The sequence below is a fragment of the Malus sylvestris genome, chromosome 13 (assembly GCF_916048215.2).
Source record: "Malus sylvestris chromosome 13, drMalSylv7.2, whole genome shotgun sequence".
Taxonomy (NCBI): Eukaryota; Viridiplantae; Streptophyta; class Magnoliopsida; order Rosales; family Rosaceae; genus Malus; species Malus sylvestris.
The window spans coordinates 4,062,176-4,085,362 of NC_062272.1; the positions used below are offsets into that span (position 1 = coordinate 4,062,176).

Consider the following 23,187-nt stretch of genomic DNA (forward strand, 5'->3'; position numbering starts at 1 on the left):
ATTAAAAAAAAATCTTTTTGTGTAAAATTACTTCAATATCTATGAATTTTCTTTTCTAATATTTATCTCAATGCAATAGGGTGTAATAGTATTTTTGTTTGGTTCGTCTTCTCTCTTGATTTTGTGAATTGGGGATTTACAAATTTGGTGTCTATGATTGTAATTTCATTCTGCTATTCTGCAAGATCTAATGATGCGATATCAAGTTTGATTCTTTAAGTTTTTTTTTTTTTGGTTACAAATGGTAAAATTATTACCAACCGAAAACTTATAACACAAAGACCCACACTAAAACATAAAGAAAAAAGGGCCAAACAAACTACACACCAAGGTCCAAACCATATACATAACGCAAAAATGGACCTTACAAACTACACACAAAGGGCCAAAACAAAGGCTAAAGCCCAAAAACAAAGACACACCGAAAGAGAACCCTAGCCTTATGCTACAACCGCCTCTAAGAGCAGTTCCAGCCTTGTAAATAGGCCGGGGGACAGGGGAGAAGAAAAGGCCCGAGGGCCTGTCAAGTTGCTCTAGCCATGAAGAGCCCGAGCTCGTGGAGAAGGCCCGAGCAGGGGGCCTGTCAATTTGTGACAGCCCCGGAGCCCGAGCTCCAAGCTCATTTTTTATTTTGTCAGGCGCGTGCACCCCACTCGCGCGTGGGGGCGCGTCACCCGACAACTTTTCAGAAAAAAAAGACAACTTTTCAGCCTTTCACAGTTACCGTTGGGAAGCCACGTGGCTTCCCACGGTCCGTTCGATCTCAACGGCTCCTTCATTTGGACCGTTGGATCTCAACGGTAAAAAAAATAAAAAAAATCTGATTTAATATCAACCGTTCGATCTGAGATCAACGATTTATATTAATATGTTTTATAAATAAAGAAAAAATAGTTTTAAAATTAAGAAAAGTTACCGTTGTGACACGTGGCACAATCTGGAGTGTTGGAATTCAAATTTTTTTAAATCCAACGGCAGAAATTAATTATTTGAAAAAAAAAATTAAAAAAAATGGAAAAAATCCAAAAAAATTGTAAAAAATCTGAAAAAAAATTTGTAACTTTTTTTTTTACTTTTCTATAAATACCACTTCTTCTCCATCTACCTTACACCACAATTTCATATTTTCTCAACCACTTTCAATCAAATTCTTATCTTTCTCTCAAAGTTTCAATCCAATTTTTTTTTCCACAAAATGACTACTGATGCAGGTACGAATTGGTCGCTTCTTGAAGATGTTGCGTTGTGCACTAGCTGGGTTGAAGTTACTCATAATTCCCTTACGGGTAATGAGATGCAGTTGCGAGAAATGTGGAGTTTAATTCATACCAAATTTCTTGAGCAAATGAGTGGGAAAAGAACCAAAGAATCGATGTCCAGTCGTTGGAAAATACTTTGCCATTCCTTTAGTACGTGGAGAGATGCCTTGACACAAGCTAGTAGTAATGTTCGAAGTGGGGCAAATTATGCGGATGAGGTAAGATTATTTGTTTGTATTATTTATTTGTTACCTAATTTCATTATTATTATTATTTGTGACCTAATTTCATTATTATTATTTGTTTGTATTATTTATTTGTTACCTAATAATTTCATTATTATTATTTATTTGTATTATTTATTTGTGACCTAATTTCATTATTATTATTTGTTTGTATTATTTATTTGTTACCTAATAATTTCATTATTATTATTTATTTGTATTATTTATTTGTGACCTAATTTCATTATTATTATTTGTTTGTATTATTTATTTGTTACCTAATAATTTCATTATTATTATTTCTTTGTATTATTTATTTGTGACCTAATTTCATTATTATTATTTATTTGTATTATTTATTTGTTACCTAATTTCATTATTATTATTTATTTGTATTATTTATTTGTGACCTAATTTCATTATTATTATTTATTTGTATTATTTATTTGTTACCTAATTTCATTATTATTATTATTTATTTGTTACCTAATAGTCTCAATATTATTGTTTGTAGCAACTTCAAGCACAAGCATGGTATGGTGCCAAAATCAAATCAAGAAACAAATCATTCACCCGGTGGAAATGTTGGAATATTGTTAAAGATTGTTCTAAATTCAAAGTTGTGCCTGTTGGTCCAGAAGTATGCATCAACAACATCCCTCTACACAACACCTTTGTACACAGCACCCCTCCACACTCTACACCCGATCATGGCTCCCATGTTGATGAAGAAGATGGAGAAGAAGTGCCTGAAACGCCCATTCCTGAACAAGTGTCGGGGTCGACCCGTTATCCAATTAGGCCTCTAGGTAAGAAGGCTTCAAAGAGGAAAGGGAGTGCTTCCAAGAATGATTATGGAAAGTACATGCAAGAACTTGCTCGTCAAGGTGAATTGACGTTGGCGCGGGAATTGGCGAAATATGAGGCTGACAAGGCTAGAGATGAGGTAAAAGATGCAGCTATTCAACAAGCATTTCAAGCTGAACAGAGGGAAAAAGATCTACTTAGGCAAGAAAGGGAGTTGCTTAGAGAAGAAAGAATTGCACAACGAGATCGTAACATTATGAACACGCGTTTAGAAGGGATGTCTCCAAATTCTAAATATTTTTGGCAGTCGGAGAAAGCGGATGTGGTGCAAAGGAGGCGTGCAAGAGAAGCGAGATCAAGACAAGATGGTCCTAGCACAACAAGACAAGATGATCCTAGCACCACAGATTGGTTAAGTGGTGAGGAATATGGTACTTTTGTAATCGGAGCCCATAGTTTTCCAATCACTTTGGGTTGTAATTTATTATTTATGTTGTTTCCATTTTATTGAAGTTAGTACTTTATTAAAAGTGAGAGTACATGTATTTAATTTCGTAATATATTTATCCTAATAATAGAATCTTTATTCATCAAATTGTTCACGTATAATGAAATTATAAAACACACCAAATAAAACTAAAAAACTCACCAATTGGAATTACATAAACACACCAAATAAAATTACATAAACATGCGAAATAATAAAAAACTCACTACAAAAAACACACCAAATAAAATTACATAAACATACCAAATAATTCACACCAAATAAAATTACATAAACATACGAAATAATAAAAAACTCACTACAAAAAACACACTAAATAAAATTACATAAACACACCAAATACAAACAAACATACTAAATAAACTTAAGTATCTTCAGCTTGTTTCAATGCCCACTGGTGCTCTATCAAGTCAATTTGCCGATCAATGTGCATAGATGACCTTTGAAGTGAAGTATATCGTTGAATGACCCTTTCATTGTAACGTCCATCCCTTTCTAATGGGCTGTGTTGCACGGGTTCTTCGGTGGCATCATGCGCACAATATATCCGTGTTCTTGAATTGTTCATCGTGTCTGCCTCTGGCTCATATTCATCAACCGCATCATAATCGAACTAATCTTCCACAATCATGTTGTGAAGAATGACGCACGTCATCATGATGGATCGAAGTGACTCTACATCGAACATTCTGGCAGCACCCCTGACGATCGCCCAACGAGCTTGAATGATACCAAAACAACGCTCCACATCCTTCCTGCACCCCTCTTGACAGCTTGCAAAGTGTTTTTCCTTTGCACTTCACGGACGTGGCATTGTTTTGACAAATGTTTCCCACCGTGGGTAAATGCCGTCAGCTAGGTAGCATGCCCCTTTGTACCTACGTCCGTTGACGACGTATGTGACTTTTGGTGCCTTTCCTTGCAGGACGTCGTTGAACACTGGGGATTGGGCAAGGACGTTGAGATCATTTTGAGCCCCCGGAACCCCGAAAAAGGCGTGCCATATCCATGTATCAAAAGATGCCACTGCCTCCAAAATGATAGATTTTGATCCTTTTCTATCCCCATATGCGCCTTGCCATGCACTTGGACAGTTTTTCCACGTCCAGTGCATACAATCGATGCTTCCTATCATCCCAGGAAAACCTCGCATCTCGCCCTTCTTCAGAAGCCTTTGCAAGTCCCAGCGAGTAGGTTTTCGGAGGTACTCTGCAGTGTACAAAGATTCGACTGCTTCGCAAAACCTTATCAGGGCCTCAAGAATGGTTGATTTCCCCATCCTCGTTATCTCATCCACTTGGTTTGCAGATGCTCCATACGCAAGCATCCGCAATGCAGCAGTGATTTTTTGCTCAGGCAGGAGACCCATAACACCACAAACATCCTGCTTTTGCACAAAGTAAGAATCATGGTTGCAAACATCAGTCATGATTCTGTTGAACAAATGTCGTTCCATTCTAAAACGGCGTCTGAAGTACGTATCATGAAATGCACTGTTATGGACAAAGTAATCGTCCAACAGCTCTTCACCCCATCGTTGCCTACTTCTATCAAGGTTTCTTGAACGGTTGGGCCTGCATATCTGAGCAACAGTCTGGATGACTCGACGGGAATGTGAGGCTCTGGCCATTCTTGTTTTGTCATCTCTCCTTCTACGCTCCTCATCCTCTTCCATCTCATTTTCGGCTATCTGAAGGTTGAACATTCCTTCAGATTGGTTAAACAATTATTCCTCTTGCTGATCGATTTCCCACATCATCCTTGATGAAGAAGAAGACATTGTAATGATGGATGGTGAAGAAGAAGCAGAAACTATGAATAATGAGATAGAGATGTTGAGAAAATTGGTGTGAGATTTGTGAGGATGGATGGTGGATTATATAGACGATTCAGAAAGGATTGGATTGTAGATAAGGCCACGTGGCATGCCGTCATTCGTTAAAAATCTGATCGAAATCTATCCTCAAAGATTCTGAAAAGATAATGACACGTGGCACGATCGTATTGGATAAAAATCTTATCGAAATCGATCTCCAATAATTATATTTTCGGATAATGACACATGACGCAATTTTGAACGAGTTAAAATCTGATCAAAATCTATCGTCAAAGATTCTCAAAAGATAACGACACGTGGCACAATGACATTGGATAAAAATCTTATCGAAATCCATCGCTAAATAATTGTTTTTTTTATAAAATGACATGTGGCGCAACGAGAACGATTTAAAAAATCTTATCCGAAATTACAAATAATTTTATTTTGTATTATTTAAACAAACAAAAAAAACTAATATTTTATTGCCTATTGCCAGGAGGGAGGGCTCCAAGGGTGGAGATGCAAATGGCAATTACTGTTCATTAATGGCAGTTACTATTCATTAAAGCAGTTACTGTTCAAAATGGTGGATTCAATAGTGGATTGCCAGGGGGAAAGGCTCCATGGGTGGAGTTGCTCTAAGCACCGCACAAACAACAAGAACCATGTACACCAACTTACTCCAGAATTCTAACCAATCAACACCTCAGAGGCTAAAGCCCAAAAACAAAGACACACCGAAAAAGAACCCTAGCCTTCTGCTACAACCGCCTCTGCAGCACCACACGAACAGCAGGAACCATGTACACCAACTTACTCCAAAATTCCGACCAATCAACACCTCAGAGATGGGAGGAAGGAAGACCCCATGATCCATCAATGAAATCCTTTCCGACGGCAGCCACCAAGGAGAAGAAAACAAAGAGGCCTGTGAGAATCCCACAAGCAACACTGCTAATAAAGGCAGACCGAGAGAATGAGGTGGTGTGGACACCTAAGTCAATATGCAAACCGGAGCTCGACACACCTTCTCGTTGTACCATGATAGATCACGGTCAAAAGTAACTACATACCAAATTTGGGTATAAATTGATGAAGGATGGAGCCAAATCGAAAATAAAGAAGATCGGATTTGTGGGGGATGGATGAAGGGTAGGAAGATGGGGGGATGGATTGGATGGATATGAGGAATTAATTGAGTAGGAATAATGGCAACAAGGACGCATTCGGTCGCACTAACCATGATGAATAGTAGGGGAAAAACAGTAACAGAAAAGAAGGGAGGGAAGAGCAAAAAGAAAAAGAAAAAGACTACCACCAACCCTAGCCATAGCTAGCGTCGACGCCCGAATAGAAAAACCAATAATGGAAACCTCACAAGCAGTGAGAAATACTTTCAGGGGAGAGAGTTAGGGGTGGTTTTGGTACATTATTGTACTATAACCTCTGTACCAATTATCATACCAAATATTTGGTACGGTAAAATCTATTACCATTACCGTACCAAACTTTCGGTATACCGAATATCGGTATACCAAATAGTTTGGTTGGTATGGTATGCCAATGATAATTGCTACTTTGTTTTACACCACTTAGTTTGTCCAAAATCTAATATTTTTTAATTAATGTAGAAGTGTAAAAAATATAGAAAAAATATATAAATGCTCGTAATGATAAGCTTTACAACTTTCGTGAAGAGCTTAACTTTGAAATTTGTCATTATAATCATATAAATCATAGATCAAAATTTAACCGTTGATTGTTGTTTACATTTACGCTTCATTTTTCTCATCAAATTTTTTTTTTCTTCGGATTTTCTTTTTTGAAATCATGATCTATTAGAGGATGTAGGAAGATGAACGTTTGAATCGTTGATATTATGTTCAGAGTTTTACGGTTAGTGAAAATATTGCTTGATGTTTATAAAGTTTCTACAAACAATATGACATCGACTCATATTTCAGTTAATCGTAATTATCAAAACGTGATATCAAATATTTGAACCTTTCATCTTCTTACATCCGCCAGATGATCATGTTTTCAAAAAATAAAATTTTAAAAATAAAATTCAGTAAGAAGAATAAAGCGTAAATGACATTCGACGATTAAATATAAATTTAAGGTTTATGGATTATAGTTTTGGATTTTGAAACTGACCCTTCATGAAAGTTGTAAAGCTTGTTACTATGAGTGATTATATATTTTGTTTTTACATTTTTTACATTTCTACAATAATTATTATTGATTTTATTAATTTTGCCCTCAAATAATTATATGAATAAATACATAATATAATATTAATAATATTGATAGATACGGTATACCACCGGTATTGGTTTTAGATACTAATACCGTAACGAAACAGTATGGTACGGTACGAGTACCATTACCAATTGGTACAAACTTTTGGTAATAATTTGGTATGGTATAGTTGGTAGGACGGTTGGTATGGTAATTTGGTAAAAATTTCCACCCCAAAAAAGAGTCACAAAGGAGAGAATCCGCTTAGGGTCGATTAAGTCGTTATATCTTTTCTTTGTTGGTTAGTTGTGTTAGTATCTATTTTCTTGTTTCAATAAAAACAATAATTTCTGCTTGTCCCGAATGTCAAGTGTGTGTTAGGATCAAAGGCTGATATTCTAGTTCTTCTTGTCGTTATTCCTGCTTATTGATTGATGGTTAGTTGCTCATTTTAGTCACAACCTCTGCCAGATGAGTGGTGAATATGTTTGGTTCCTGAACTGAATGTTCATTTCCTAAATCAGCATAACAAGTTGCTGGAGTTGATGCTTCAATTGGTATTTCAGGTTCTCGAAAGTGTCATGATTAGTCCAAATTGGATCCTCTTGAGGTTTTTCTTGATTTTGATTTCCAATTTGCGGAGTATGGTTTCCAATTTTCTGGGTTGTTGATTCCTTTGTGTATTTCTGTGTTTACTTACCACTATATTATGTGAAGCTGTAGCTCTTAATGTTTTAACTCACATGAGTTTTGGGAGAATTAATGTTGTTTGCTGAATTTGGCAGGAAAAACTCGCTCTTAATTCAGAGCTTTTAAAAAATTAATCATGGTAAGCGGTGCTCTACTCTCGGGGCGAAATTTTAGCAGAATTACTTGACATGGGCTGCTCTCACACCGCATAGAACCAACGTGGAGACGAGTGATACCAAAATACAGGTAGTTTGCAAGAATCATGTTGTATGAACGACCAAATTCTTTTGCAACTCTAAGGACCCGCAAGGTTCTAGTTGACTTGGTAACTGTGAACACTATAGCTGATCAATTTTAACCATTCAATTATCTGTCTCATGATCTTTGCTGCATAAAACATTGAAAAGTATTCCTAATGCTGAAATTTGCATGTAGGTCCAGGCGGCTTATGGAATCCTCCCATAGAACTCAGAAGCATCACATTCTGGAGCAGGGGACCATGAAGGGAACCATGAAATGACTTTTCAAATATCCTGTGCTTTTGACGTTTTAATGTACATCGTATGAGTTGTGCGTTCTTTTTAAATTTTGAGGTGGAAGTGCTAATTTATGTCTTGTGATGATCGATCGCAAATGCTTAGATGTGCTTTGGTATCGAGAATATAATTTATTATTACTCGACACTAAAGAAACACGAATCGAAACAACCCTTCCTCCTATATTCAGCATCAACTGAAGACAGTGGAACATTCCTCATTTTCTTTGTATTATTGTAGTAGTAGATCAAACGATGAACGAGTTTCCATGTAAATTGCTCTTTATACTTGAGCTACAAATTCATTATTTTCCGATTAATTATTTATATTATATCTATATCTATTCTATATATATAAAGGAAGAAGCCCAAATAGGTGAAGCATTTCAAAATACCAAAAAAAACCCTTTCGTTTTCTTCACAATCAAACCCAAAAAAATCAGAAAATAAGGACAAACTGGTAAAAAAACATCCAAAACTCATCATCCCAAAGGGTAGTTTGATAAAAGTAGTTATCGAATTGAGTTGAGATATAATCTGAAACACATTAGAACACGTTCCCACTCTTTCACAACTGCTCTTGCCAGTTTGAATCGAACTCCACTTCTCCCTCTTAACCTTTGGCCAGCGTAAAACTGTTGGGAACCAGAACAAAAATACCAAGAGCAATACTGCAACTGACTCAAGCAAACTGGGAGAATAACTTGTTTATTGAATAGAAACGGCTATTATTTAGCCTTACATAGTTAACGAAACCCTAAAAAACAGCCCACGATCCACACTAACGGAAAGTGGTAACGTGCACGAGGAAATAGTCTACGTAGAACAAGTCTTCCTACATAATAGGAACTTATTGAAAAACAAAACAATCCTAAATAATAGAGTCCTACAACGAAAAGGACAATCAAACTTATCAAAAACTCATTCATTTTCTTCCTCCATTAGTTCTTCAATCATCTCACGTATTCAAATATTATTTTTGTTTCCTTTTTTTTAGCAGTTTAAATTTATTTGGGATTTTTTTTAGTCCACTAGATTCTTCTATTGCTACTCAATTCTGCGATCTGAGCGTGCTTTTTTGAATTGCAGCATAAAGAGATGATGAGGATTTCAACCCATTTACAAATGATCCCAATGCCATTGGGTGTTTGAGTGGTATTTAGTTTCTATTGTCTCTGTCTTTTTTTATCATATATTCTTTTGTGTTATTATTTTTGGAATATTTTGTATGTTGTCACACTCAAAATTGCAGGTTAGTAATCATATGTAAACAAATAAACTCCATGTTTGTCCCTTTGCAAAGCAATATTGCATAAGTTTTGATTTATTTGTAGCTCAATTTTTCATAAACGGTTGTTACTCATAACTGCCCCTCATATTCATCTACCAGACTACCACACATGAATACGAACTCATGAAGAGAACAAAGGCTTTAAATTTCTAAATATATACCGTTGGTTTCTTAAGTTATTTATTTTGGATTTTTATTTTTATATCGCTCTCTCTTTCCCACTTCATTGTTTGGCTTTGTTGTTGGCATAATCAATCATAATGCTACTCTCTATGTTTTTTTTTGTTTTTTTTTATTGTTGTTCAATACAGATTTTGGTTGGAATGCAAAGCAAGCATGCATGGACAATCATCGATAGGTTTTGATTATGATTTAATTCTTTATTGCTTTTGGCTAATTTTGTGTTTTAAACGATTTAGCTAATTATGTTTAGAGATATTGTTTCTCTCTATTTTTTATTGCTAATTGTTTACATGTATTATTTCTCTATGTTTTTTGCACTTTTGATATTCATACTATTCTCAAACACAACATCAGAAAAGAAATGAGCAGTTCTGCGAGGAGAAGATGGAATTGAAAGAATTGCAATGGATAATTCCTACAGATATATCTCAAATTTTCCTCCCGATATTTCTTGAACTTTTCGATTATTGGACAAAAAGAAGCAGGCCTGTCATGGTTAGTCAATAGCGATTTTCTAAGTTGCTGATTGTTCTCAATCTTTCTCTCACAGCCAAAAGAAAATCCTCAAAATGTTGGTACTTCTTCACGATTCCTGGACAAGCATCAAACGTAACCAATTCCACTTCAGCAGGATCAGCTACAAAGGTAGAGTTCTCTTCCACAAAGGTCAGAATTCTCGGGAACTTGACACCAAGGCACCTATATGGCAGGATCCATTATACTTCCCCGGTAGCCCACGTCCTCGTACGAGGCCATTCAAATCAAGGGCTCAATACATTAGCTTTCAGCATGACCACAAGATTCTGCCATCTAAAACTGTGAATAATGCCCCTTCCAAAGAGTTTCCAACCCTATATCCCACAACTACACTACCATCACGAGTAATGGAATGAAGAATACCTACTGGTGAGTGATACTTTCTTCAAGCGTACCCAATCACCACCTTCCAAGCCAAAAGTGGTCTGCTTAATATTCCTTAATTTGATATATATAGTACCTGCTTAATTTTCCTTAATTTTCTTGCTAATTCTTTGGTTTAATTTTCATTTCTTGTTACCTTTTCACTTTGGGTTCGCAGGACGTGACATCCTCAAAGTCTCAGTGATAATATCAATCATGCTTTTATTTAAAGACTTTGTACAATATCTTTTGTTTTGTTCGGGTTTCATTCCTTTAAATTTTTTGTTCAGTTGTTATTCAATGATGAAAATAGGATGTCATACATGTTTGGTATTCATTTCGCAACTTCGCTGATGTTCACTGAACTATTTTTCTGTACATGGCATGCTTCATGTTTTTTCAAGAACAAAAGTATGAAAAGTAGACGAGAGATCTGTTGTAACTGTAATTGCTGCTCATCTTTATTGTCGTATGTTTTTTTGCTATCTCTGATTCCTGTTACTCGATTTCTCTCCCAAAACATGTAATTATGTACTGTTGTAATACAATAACGTATTTATTCTATTACTGTTTTCACTAATATGGTTATGCGGCTTATGCTTTTTCCTTTGCATATTTACGAAGAAGGATAGAGGTGCTGAGGGATCACATGAGTCTCTGGAAGTATCACTTCAATGTATTCCTAGGAAAAGAGTGAATCTCATTTCATAATTTCATTTTGGGCATAAATTTATCTTTGTAGACTATTTAATGACTAAAGTTGTTCATTGTAGCTTGAATTTGTTACAATTAAAATCAAGTTCATTCACAAAGATAAATTCAATATATATTTATTTATACAAGCTTTGCATTACAATGAAATATTCAACGAGATTACCCCAAACAAATATGGGGATAAATTCCATAACTTTTATTATCATTCACTTTCTTTCATTTAGGAAGACATGTTAGCTAAAGAAACAAAGAGATTGATAATCAAGAAGTTTAACATGCATCAGAGTTTATTATCAAGTATCAACTAACTCAACATATTTTTAGAGGCACGTAGTGCTTGTGATTAAAAAAAGGCATTTCGCATACGCTCACTCACATACGTGTGAGCGCATGCGATGCGAAGAGGCTAGTAATAAATAAAGTAAAATCATTGGGCTTGGAACCAGTACTCACCACCATTTCACATGGAGGGAAATCATTGGGCTTTATTTTGTCTCACTTTGTAACCTATATGCGTTTTACGCCTTACTTTCTCATGTTTTATTATCTCCAACACACATGCGCATGTCAAAAGGCTAGTAATAAATAAAGTAAAATCATTGGGCTTGGAACCAGTACTCACCACCATTTCACATGGAGGGAAATCATTGGGCTTTATTTTGTCTCACTTTGCAACCTATACTTTTTTTATATCTCACTTTATCATGTTTTATTATCCCTAACACATTACTCCATCACATAAACCGTTAGAATGCTTATGTGGCATAAACATATTATAATTTTTGTGATTAAAAAATTAAAACATATAATTCGAAATTATTAAAGAAAAAATTGTAAACACGAAATTTTTTCTAATTATTGATCAACATTTATTTCACCGAAATTTCGATGTCTACAAAAATATTTTTGAAAAAAAAACCGTGCGTGCACATGGAAATGGGTGTCGGGGTGAGATTGAGAGAGATGGAATAGGGAAATTAACCGGTAGGGGCAGGTGATGGAGGGGTACGGAGAGGAGGTGGTAGACTGGTAGTGGTGGGGGAGGGCGATGATGGCTGGTGATTTTTTGTTTATTTAGTTTTAACTCGCATTCTTTATACTAGCCTCTCTGCACGCGCTCATGCACGTGCGGAAGGTTCTGTGAACACGGAAAATTCCTGAAACGAAAGAGACAAGAACAACGTGCACAAACAAAATATTTGTATTTGATGATTTTGGGTTACAATCTTTCTCTAATTTGATCCTCTGATTCGATCTCCGTAAGGTGTGTATTTGTGGATGTGCGATTGATCCAAAGGGCCGTTGGGCTTGATCTAAGGATGAACGTTCTTCAAGGGCCGTGGACTTGATCTTGAAGGTGGATTTGAGCGGATCTTCAAAGGGGCTTTTGGGCTTGATCTTTGAAGAACAGTGACGAACGGATCTCCAAGGGCTTTTGGGCTTGATCTTGAAGAACAGTGATGAACGGATCTTCAAGGGCTTTTGGGCTTAATCTTGAAGAACGGTTGGATGTGTGTGGACTTGTCGACGTTTGTTGATCCAAATGGCCGTTGGGGCTTGATCTTGGATGAACGGATGATGAACGATGGTGCTTTCTTCAAGGGCCGTCGGGGCTTGATCTTGAAAGAGCGATGAATGAAGAACGAAGAACGAAGAACACTTTCTTCAAGGGCCGTCGGGGCTTGATCTTGAATTGGTGGATGATTGTTGATCCAAAGGGCCGTTGGGGCTTGATCTTGGAAGAACGATGAACGAAGAACGAAGAAGGCTTTCTTGATTCTTCGGGAACCTAGATGCTTGAGAGCTTCGGAGTTTCAGAGCTTCAGAGCTTCAAGGTGTAATATGAATTCCTCCTCAAATGAATGAAATGGGCTTGTATTTATAGAATTTTCCAAGGCCTAATTTTGAATATAATATCCCAGATGAAATAAGTCGTTTCTGCCAGGTGTTGACACGTGTCCTATTTGATAACTTTTCCAACTCATTTCAATTTTCGTTGAGTCACACGCTACGTGTAAAATTTATGTAATACATGAGCGTTGACACTTTGATTTATCGGTCAACATTTATTTACCGAAATTTCGATGTCTACAAATGCCCCCACTTCAAGGTGCGTCGTATACATGTGATTGTCACGTGTTGGAGATGCGTTTTGAAGTCCCTTACTGTAGATGTCGATCCAAGGGCCGTTGAGGCTTGATCTTGAATTGGGCTGGAGATTTCTTCAAGGGCCGTCGAGGCTTGATCTTGAATTGGGCTTGAGATTTCTTCAAGGGCCGTTGAGGCTTTTTCTTGAACTTTTGTTTGAAATTTCTTCAAGGGTCGTCGAGACTTGATCTTGAAGGTTGAAATTGGGCCACAAGGAGCTTAATGTGGTAGATGATCTTTGGCTTTGGTAGTGGATGAATCGGCACGTATTTTGTTGCGCTTGTTGACTTTCCACAGCTTTGATCTTGAACTGGGTTGGAGGATTTTCTGGATTCCTCCAATTGTTGATTTTCCACAGCTTATTCTTGAACTAGGTTTTGATTCAAGGGTGGTAGACACTTGATCTTGAATCAGACTTGTGATTTCTTCCAGGGCCGTCGAGGCTTGATTTTGAATTTGGCTGAAAGCTTCTTCAAGGGCTGTTGAGGCTTGATTCTTGAAGGTTGACTCGAACATATGGCAAGCAGGCACGAGGTGAAGGTGACGACTTGTTGTTTTGTTCAATCTTTCTAATTCACACCTGAGCAGTTTGGTCAGCGGTATGATCTTCAAGATTGATGGGCTCTTCTTCCAGTTGGTGACTTGATCTTTAAGGATTTGATTCAAGGGTGGTGAATCGGCACGTGCAGCCCACAACGCCTAGTAAACCGACCCAAGAATTTGAGGGTCAAAACGAATTCACCGTCAGAGTGATTGCAACTTTGATGATATGAGATACTCCTGCTTTTGAAGAAGTAGCGGGTGAATCAGCACGTGCTTGGTTGCACTTGTCTCCACATGCTTCAAGGTATCATCTTCATTTCCTTTATCTGTTCCTCAGGCAGATGTGGCATCTTCTCGAGTTCTTCATCTCAGACTCTTTCTGCTGAGTTGACTGTTCATGCTGCATTCTTCTCTGCTTGTTCCTTCTGCACGTTGTCTCCACATGCTGCAAGGTATCATTTTCACTTGCCTTATCTGTTCTCCGGGCAGATGTGGCAGCTTCTTTGAAAGTACAGTAGCAGTGGGAGGCGAGTACTCGAGAGCAGTGCCAGGTAGGCAATCAGGGAAGGGTTCCAGTCAGTCGGTTCCTTACCCGAGTTTGAGTGGAGGTTCCGGCATATTGTTTCCTTTATCCTTGTCTTTGTAGGTAAGAACAAGGACAAAGAAAAGGACAGGGAGAACGCATGATATGAGATACTCTTGCTTTCTACCCTGATGATATGAGGTACTTTTGCTTTGGTGTCATTTGTTTGCTGAGGTACCCCAAGGAATAAGGAACACTGAGTGGCTCGAGAGGCTTCGTTGGGAAGGCATTCTCGGGGATGAAGAAAGGTTCTGTATGTCTCCCCTGCTATAGAGGGTGAAGGTGGACAGTTATAAGGAGTTCCTTAATACCTGTAGAGGTACTGCTCTTTCACTCGTGTCAGTAACCAATGCGTGATTGGTCAGTATGGCTTCACGTGCTTTCTTCTTTATCAGAAATCTTCGACAAATTGTCCGTAATTTCTGCCAAGCTGAGCGTGCATGTGATAAGTGCTGACGCGGCTGAAGAAGACTGACGTCTCTTCGATATCTGGGATCGGCGTTTCGACAAACCACCCGTGATTTCCATAAAGCTGAGTTTGCGTGTGATGGGTGCTGACGCGTCTGGAAAAGACTGGCCTCTCTTCGATATCTGGGATCGGCGTTTCGACAAACCACCCGTGCTTTCCGCAAAGCTGAGTTTGCGTGTGATGGGTGCTGACGCGTCTGGAAAAGCAAGATACCTCTCCGATTTCTGAGCTTGCCTCTTCGATTTTTGAATTGGCCTCTTCGAATTCTGAGCTTGCCTCTTCGATCTCTGAAATCCCGTTGAGTGCTGATTTTTATAGAGGCACGCAGTTCGTTTCAAAGCACACTTGAATTTTCGCTTGCAGAAACTCCCTTCTTGCGCTTCTAAGATCTTGATCTGTCCGACCTCTTATTTCTTCAACACCTTTGAAAATGTCTGGACCCTCCGACCGTCGTTTTGATTTGAACCTTGGTGAAGAGGCAGTCCCGCCTTCCCCCGACAACATATGGCGCCCCTCATTCGTATCCTCTACTGGTCCTCTTACCGTTGGGGATTCGGTGATGAAGAATGATATGACCGCTGCGGTGGTGGCCCGGAACCTTGTCACTCCCAAAGATAGCAGACTGCTTTCCAAGCGGTCTGATGAGTTGGCTGTTAAGGAGTCTCTGGCCCTTAGTGTGCAGTGTGCGGGTTCTGTGTCCAACATGGCCCAACGCCTATTTGCTCGAACCCGTCAAGTTGAATCGTTGGCGGCTGAAGTGATGAGTCTCAAACAGGAGATTAGAGGGCTCAAGCATGAGAATAAACAGTTGCACAAGCTTGCACACAACTATGCCACAAACATGAAGAGGAAAATTGACCAGATGCAGGAATCTGATGGTCAGATTTTACTTGATCATCGGAGGTTTGTGGGTTTGTTCCAGCAGCATTTACCTTCGTCTTCTAGGGCTGTACCGACTGCTGAGGCTTCAAATAGCCAACCTCCGACGCCTTCTCTTCCTGGGGCTCTGCCGAGTTGTGAGGCGCCACCTGATCGTCCTTGAATATCCCCTGTTGTAAATTTGATTTGATTTTTTTTTTTTAAATTTATGTATAATGCAAATTTATGTAAAATTTCCAGAAAAATAAATAAAATGGACCTTCTATTTCTCTCTATGCGTTTATTTATTTATTATTATTTTTTTCTTTTGGTGCTGGATGCACCAAGTTCCATCATTTTATTTATTTATTTATTTATTTTTATTTATTTTATTTTTTTACAATTTTTTTTTTCTTTCTGCACATGGTGCCCATGCACCACCAGAAATTTTTGATCTGCCATGGGGCTGTACCCATCTTTCATCCACCATTCCTCTTTTTTCACGTGGTGCCAGATGCACCACCACCCTTTTTTTTTTTTTTTTTTTTTTTTTATTGTATTTCTTTCTGTATAAATTAGGATGGTGGGTAGAGGAATTTGCAGGGAGCGGAGCAAGGAGGACGGAGAAGATGGTGCTTCGAGCTTCACGACCGGCTAGTCGTTTGACGGCGGTTGTTGAAGTCATTGGCAGCTGCGAGGCAAGAGACGGAAGAGGTGGAGGTGACCTTGACGTCGGATCCAGCTAGAACCCAGAGCATAGTCGGGTTGGAGTCAAGCTTGAAGCCGGGAGCGGAGCATTATGGCGGAGATGGGAGACCCGAGTCAGTCCTCACTGGCTAGAACATCATCGTGAAAGTTATCAACAAGAAAAAGGTCACTGGCACCAAACTCATGCCCAACATCAACAAACTCCATGAGGTCCTCGCCTCTAAGGCACAACGACTGCACAAGTATTGCACAGTCACTGCACACCCGTGGCACTATCTGCCGTCGCGGAGGAAGATGAGAGCAGACGGGCAAACCACCACTTATTGCATACAATTTCGTTTATTTCTTCCTCTGCATTTAAGATCTGCTTCAACACTTGAACTAGATTATGTTTCTTCTGATTCAAAACCTGCAGCTTCTCCTCAACTTCTCTCAGATTTAGGGTTTTCCTTGAATCGATGCAGCTGCTGCAACGAGCGATTTTACCAGGCACACCCAGCTCAGAATCTTCATCCAAGTCCAGGTGAAAGTGAAGTTGGGCATTTTTTTTTTTTTTTTTTTTGGAATGTACATCTCTATCGGGAAGTAGACTGTTAGCGGTCAGAAGGAGGCTGCTCCGAGCAATCCCAGGAAGTCGTTGAAGAACGGGAGCGATTTCGAACTGGGCGGCGAAGTCGAGGTCCACGAAGTACCGGCTCTGCCACATGGAGGAGCCCGATTGGACAGGAACGACGTCGATGAACTCGTAGCTCCCGGAGGTGATGTTGCCGGAGGAGGTCCATTTCGTCTTGCAGATCGCCGCATTGTGTCCCTGAGAGTCAACTGCTCCCTGAAAGTCTTCCGAAAGAGCTTCTCCCTCTCCCTTCTCCGCCGGCCGGAAAACCCGCTGGAAAATCGCCCCAGGTGATGACTTGAAGATCTTGCGGCGATTCTGGAGGAGGAAGTCGAGGGCTTCTTCGAAGGTGAACATGGGTTGGGTCGAACCGTCTTTCAATCTCCGGGTGAAGAGGAGGCTGAGGAAGAGCACGACCAGGGCGCAGTGGGACCGGGGCGAGCTCATCGGACTGCAGGAGCTTTCCACTTTTCACTTTCTCTTTCTCTGTACAGGCTCGGAACTTGGAAACAATTTCCCGATGTAAGCTTATTTACTGTTCTTCCTCGGCGGAGTGACGAAAGCGGAGAGGGAGGATGAGGTACATCAGAGTAAAGCTTGCCGATGTTCTGGAGGGTCGAATCTGATTGGGAGATTACGAGAGCAAGCACCAAAGGAGATGGGACAGATGTGTTGTAATTTATCACCAATTAAACAGCTGGAATCATCATGAATTACCAGATCGTCATCACCTCGTCCAGATTGATCCGACATAGGATGCTCAGATGACACAGATTCAACATCCACATTAAATTCATTCCCTGCCTTCTCAGACATTGCAAAAGCAGCATCCAATTTTCCAACTTCACCTGGAACAGGCCCAAGATACACACGTTGCATGATCTTCCCAACCTTCTTGTCTACTTCATGAAGATTACCCACTTCATCACTTGCCAACATGCCACCATCTTCTTTTCCAATATTCCCAGAGACATTCCACGGTGACTGACTCATTTTTTTTTGGCCCATTATGATTGTCGGCAACAAGCTTGTTGATTGCCTTATCACTCAATACAGACTTGCCATCATCGACTTCCTTGACTCTACCAGCAGTGTCCACTGATATTGGTTCTCTTTTACTGGATAATTGTCCCTGCCGCCGCTGATATTTTAACTTTCGTGAGCTGAACAACAATAAAAGTCTTCGGACCTGAGCTTTGGAGAGACCGAAACGGAACTTCCAATTTGAAAAGTAGTTATCTTTGATTGCGCCACTGAATTCAGGTTCTGAAAGCGAATGACAACGCCAAATAAGCTTCACTTTTACCTGAGCAGGAAACTGCCTTCCTGATGAATTGTATACAGAAGGCGAAATATTCATTTCACCATCAGAGCATGCTTGAAAAAAACACCATGAAGTTCTCTCCTATCGAATTCAAACAGAAACAAAATCATTCCAGTTTTAATCTGCTTCACAAATTGGCCTTGTGAAGATGGAAGGCCAAACAGTCTCCGTTCAAAACACTCATCTATCGTTGCACTGCTTGACATGAAAATTGCACCATACTCCGGATATAACCCGCGAAAACAATCCTGATCCTCGTCTGACTCCATTGGTGATAAAAAACAAAGAGAGAAGATGAGGAGGTAGAAGAGAGAAGACGACGACGGAGTGGGGCGGTGTGGCTTCTCGGGAGTGGAGAGGACTACCTCTTTATCAAACACCTTCTGTGCAATAGCTTTGGGGGCGGCAGCAACAACAGAGGCAATTTGGGGGAATTGGGCTGCAGTCAAGTCCGGAGGGCAAATTGGGGATTATGTAGCAGTTCTTTTTGCCAGAAGATAGAGGGAAGTAGCGGAGGGTCTTCTCTTGTGGGTGGTGGAATTGGAGAGGCTTGGAGACGACGGAGGTTGCGCCGCCGGTGAAGAAGCGGTCGGAGAGCCCGGTGGTGTTGAATGGGTCGGTTTGGTCGGAAAGCACGGAGGCTTTGGGCGAGCTGGAGCTGCTGTTTAGAGGGTGAGGCTGCTCATGTTGTTGACGGCGCTGCTACAAGCGTCAAAGACGATGCTAGAAAGGGAGCAGGAAAGACACGGGTCCAGTGGTTGCTGGAATTGGACTTGGAGGCTGTCACTTGGGCCTGGATGGCCTCTTTTTGAGAGGCTTGCTGCTGATGGACATTCATACATATATATATATATGTATATGTATGTATATGTATGTAAAAGAAATCCTTTTTTTTTCTTTTTAAATACATAAAACATATGTATTTTTTCTTCTAATAAAACATTATTATTTTTTTTTTATTTGATGTGACTGAACTTGAAATTGAATATTCAAGCTGCCTACGTACCCTTCCAAAGAGATCAAGTCAAAACGTAGTTCAAATACATATTTTTTTGGATTTTCTTTTCTTGTGCCGTTTGCAGTTTCAGCTCATGCAGGCAAGGAGCGTTGGTGTTGCCTTTTATGCTCGTGCAGACCAGGAGCGTTGGTTCGTGCAGTTTAGGCTCGTGCAGGCGAGGAGCCTTGTGTCTTGCAGTTTAGGCTCTTGCAGACAAAGAGCTTTGGTTCGTGCAGTTTAGGCTCGTGCGAACAAGGAGCATTGGTGTCGTTCGCAGTTTCAACTCGTGCAGACAAGGAGCATTTGGTGTCGTGTTGCAGTTTCAGCTCGTGCAGGCAAGGAGCGTTGATGTCGCCTTTTATGCTCGTGCGGATCAGGAGCGTTGTGCCATGCAGTTTAGGCTCGTGCAGGCGAGGAGCCTCGTGTCCTACAGTTTAGGCTCGTGCGGACAAGGAGCTTTGTGTCCTACAGTTTAGGCTCGTGCGGACAAGGAGCTTTGTTTCGTCAAGTGATCTGAGAGAGTCGTTCCTCGCAATCTTCATAGCAAGGAGCCTTGACTGAGTAGTTGAAGAAGTCTTCTAGGAAGATGTCACACATCGTGATGGGGATGGATGATCTTCGCGTCAAAGTTTCATTATCTCCAACACTTTCACATTGTTCTAGAGGTGAACATGAGCTGTTTTGCCCCCTTTCCCATTTGTGAGCTTGTGGAGAAGACATATGCTTTTTGTGCAATTTCTTCGGAGTGACATAAGTCCATCCTTCAACTTCACTCGGCTTGACTGGCATGTTTTTGGAGCATGCCCCCAGCGATTGAGGTGAAGATTTTGAGTTGACAGAGCTGGAAGTGACGTCTTCTTCCAGGATTTCGTCTTCTTTGTCTTCTCGGGCCTTCTCTTCAGTGCGGTCCTCTTGGGTTTGTTGCCGTGAAGATTGGCCGGTGTAGATGATGGTGCGCCTCCTTACCTTCAGTGGTCCTTTTGTGTCGACTTCCAAAGTTGCTTGGCGCTTCATCCTTGAAGGAATCAAGCTTTGAACATCGTTTTTTCCTGCTAGACTGTCGAGCTTCTCTCCCTTTGGCGTTGTCTTCCTGTTTCTAGAAGGCTTCTTAGTTTCTTCAAGTCTGTCCAAAGCCGACCGTTGCGGAGGAGATCTAGCTGTGCCGCTTTGTTTCTTGGGCTTTGATAACCTTTCAAAGACTGATCTTTGCGGTGTTGGCGTTTCAAGCCTTTTGAAGACAGAAGTTTGGTCTCGACCATTGATGCGATCAAGTGCTGCAATTCTAGGTTTTGAATAATTCAGTCTTTCGAAGACTGAAGTTCGAGAGGCGGGTTTAGGCTCATCTTTTGGCCTTGTGGTTTGTGGTCTTAGCTTCCTCGTTTTTTTGTAGGTCACCGATGTCCGCCATTTCTTATCACCAGTAGATGCATCTTGGTTGCTTGCCCCCGGTGATGGTTGTGTAGGAGGTGCCATGTGACCTTTTTCACCTTTGTCTCAAGAGCTTTGTCGTTTTTGTAGTTGGCGATCGGTTCCTTCTTCCCATGATGGGCGATGCTCAACTCCATATCATGGGCGCGAGTGGCCAATTCCTCAAAGGTCCGTGGTTTAATGCCTTGAAGGATGTATTGCAAACCCCATTGCATGCCTTGGATGCACATCTCGATTGAAGAGGTTTCCGAGAGCCTGTCTTTACAGTCGAGGCTTAGAGTGCGCCACCTGTTGATGTAGTCAATGACTAGCTCGTCCTTCCATTGCTTTGTGCTCGTTAGCTCTAGCATGCTCACAGTGCGGCGGGTGCTGTAGAAACGGTTGAGGAATTCCCGCTCTAATTGCTCCCAGCTGTTGATGGACTCAGGCTCTAGGTCCGTGTACCACTCAAAGGCATTTCCTTTCAGCGAGCGCACAAACTGCTTGGCAAGGTAGTCTCCCTCCGTCCCCACGTTGTTGCAAGTTTCGACGAAATGTGCAACGTGCTGCTTTGGGTTTCCTTTTCCATCAAACTGCATGAACTTTGGTGGTTGATAACCCTTTGGCATCCTTAGGGCATCAATCTTCTTGGAATAGGGTTTCGAGTAGAACAAGGAGGTATGTGAGCTCCTTTCATACTGTGCCTTGATGGTGTTGGTGATCATCTCCTGCAGCTGCTGGATAGAAAGAGATCCCATGAGTGCCGCTGCTTGGTCTGGCTCCGGCTTCCCATCGATTTTCTTCACCGGGGGTTCTTCCTCTCCGCCAGCTCCTCCCTTTAGTGGATCATCATCTGGGTCGGGTTTATCGCCGTCCTGCGCCTCCAGTCGGTTGACTAGTGCTGCAATTTGCAAGTCTTTTTCTTCCACAGTTCGGGTTAGCCTTGCGATTGCTTCATTCATTTGAGCCAGCTGCTCATCGATTGAAGTTGCTCCAATGGTCATGACTTGCATGGCTGAACTGTCGCTTGAATCGGCATCGGAGAGCATGGATTCGGAGTATTTCCTTGGGCTTTCCCCCCTTGGTGCCCTTAGTGAGGCTAAGGTGATCAAAGGCTCGTGCCTTGGGTGCTTTTGTTCCCTTGACAGAGTTGATGCAGAGGTGGAAGAGGCGGCAGAAGTAGCTCTTGCCATGCTTCGAGTCGTGATGCCTAAAGTGACACCTCTTGCGACGAGGGCGCTCTTGTTCTTTGCGCCAGTTGCGGGAACAGTTTGAGCCTTCCTTGAAGCCATTAATTTTGGAAGTGTGCTCGAATTTCTTGAACGGAGAAAGAGATTAGAGGTAGAGATTGTCCCACTGGGCGTGCCAATTTGTGAACATGGAAAATTCCTGAAACGAAAGAGACAAGAACAACGTGCACAAACAAAATATTTGTATTTGATGATTTTGGGTTACAATCTTTCTCTAATTTGATCCTCTGATTCGATCTCCGTAAGGTGTGTATTTGTGGATGTGCGATTGATCCAAAGGGCTGTTGGGCTTGATCTAAGGATGAACGTTCTTCAAGGGCCGTGGACTTGATCTTGAAGGTGGATTTGAGCGGATCTTCAAAGGGGCTTTTGGGCTTGATCTTTGAAGAACAGTGACGAACGGATCTCCAAGGGCTTTTGGGCTTGATCTTGAAGAACAGTGATGAACGGATCTTCAAGGGCTTTTGGGCTTAATCTTGAAGAACGGTTGGATGTGTGTGGACTTGTCGACGTTTGTTGATCCAAATGGCCGTTGGGGCTTGATCTTGGATGAACGGATGATGAACGATGGTGCTTTCTTCAAGGGCCGTCGGGGCTTGATCTTGAAAGAGCGATGAATGAAGAACGAAGAACGAAGAACACTTTCTTCAAGGGCCGTCGGGGCTTGATCTTGAATTGGTGGATGATTGTTGATCCAAAGGGCCGTTGGGGCTTGATCTTGGAAGAACGATGAACGAAGAACGAAGAAGGCTTTCTTGATTCTTCGGGAACCTAGATGCTTGAGAGCTTCGGAGTTTCAGAGCTTCAGAGCTTCAAGGTGTAATATGAATTCCTCCTCAAATGAATGAAATGGGCTTGTATTTATAGAATTTTCCAAGGCCTAATTTTGAATATAATATCCCAGATGAAATAAGTCGTTTCTGCCAGGTGTTGACACGTGTCCTATTTGATAACTTTTCCAACTCATTTCAATTTTCGTTGAGTCACACGCTACGTGTAAAATTTATGTAATACATGAGCGTTGACACTTTGATTTATCGGTCAACATTTATTTACCGAAATTTCGATGTATACAGGTTCTTTTATGATTACGGCGTTCTATGCGCGACTTATACA

At 40.7% G+C, this 23,187-nt stretch overlaps 1 protein-coding gene across 1 annotated transcript; it reads left to right on the plus strand.

The window, feature by feature from the left end:
• The first annotated feature begins 1,138 nt into the window (after positions 1-1,138).
• LOC126596772 (uncharacterized) lies at positions 1,139-7,660 on the plus strand. Its single transcript, XM_050263437.1, has 3 exons — positions 1,139-1,477; positions 1,998-2,745; positions 7,644-7,660. The coding sequence occupies exons 1-3, from the start codon at positions 1,196-1,198 to the stop codon at positions 7,658-7,660; spliced, it is 1,047 nt and encodes a 348-aa protein (XP_050119394.1). The 5' UTR covers positions 1,139-1,195.
• The last annotated feature ends 15,527 nt before the right edge of the window (positions 7,661-23,187 follow it).

Excerpts from the sequence above, each read along its gene's own strand:
- LOC126596772 (XM_050263437.1), top strand. The coding sequence starts at position 1,196 with ATGACTACTGATGCAGGTACGAATTGGTCGCTTCTTGAAGATGTTGCG. Across the intron at positions 1,478-1,997 it reads GGGCAAATTATGCGGATGAG|CAACTTCAAGCACAAGCATG; the intron begins GTAAGATTATTT and ends TATTGTTTGTAG.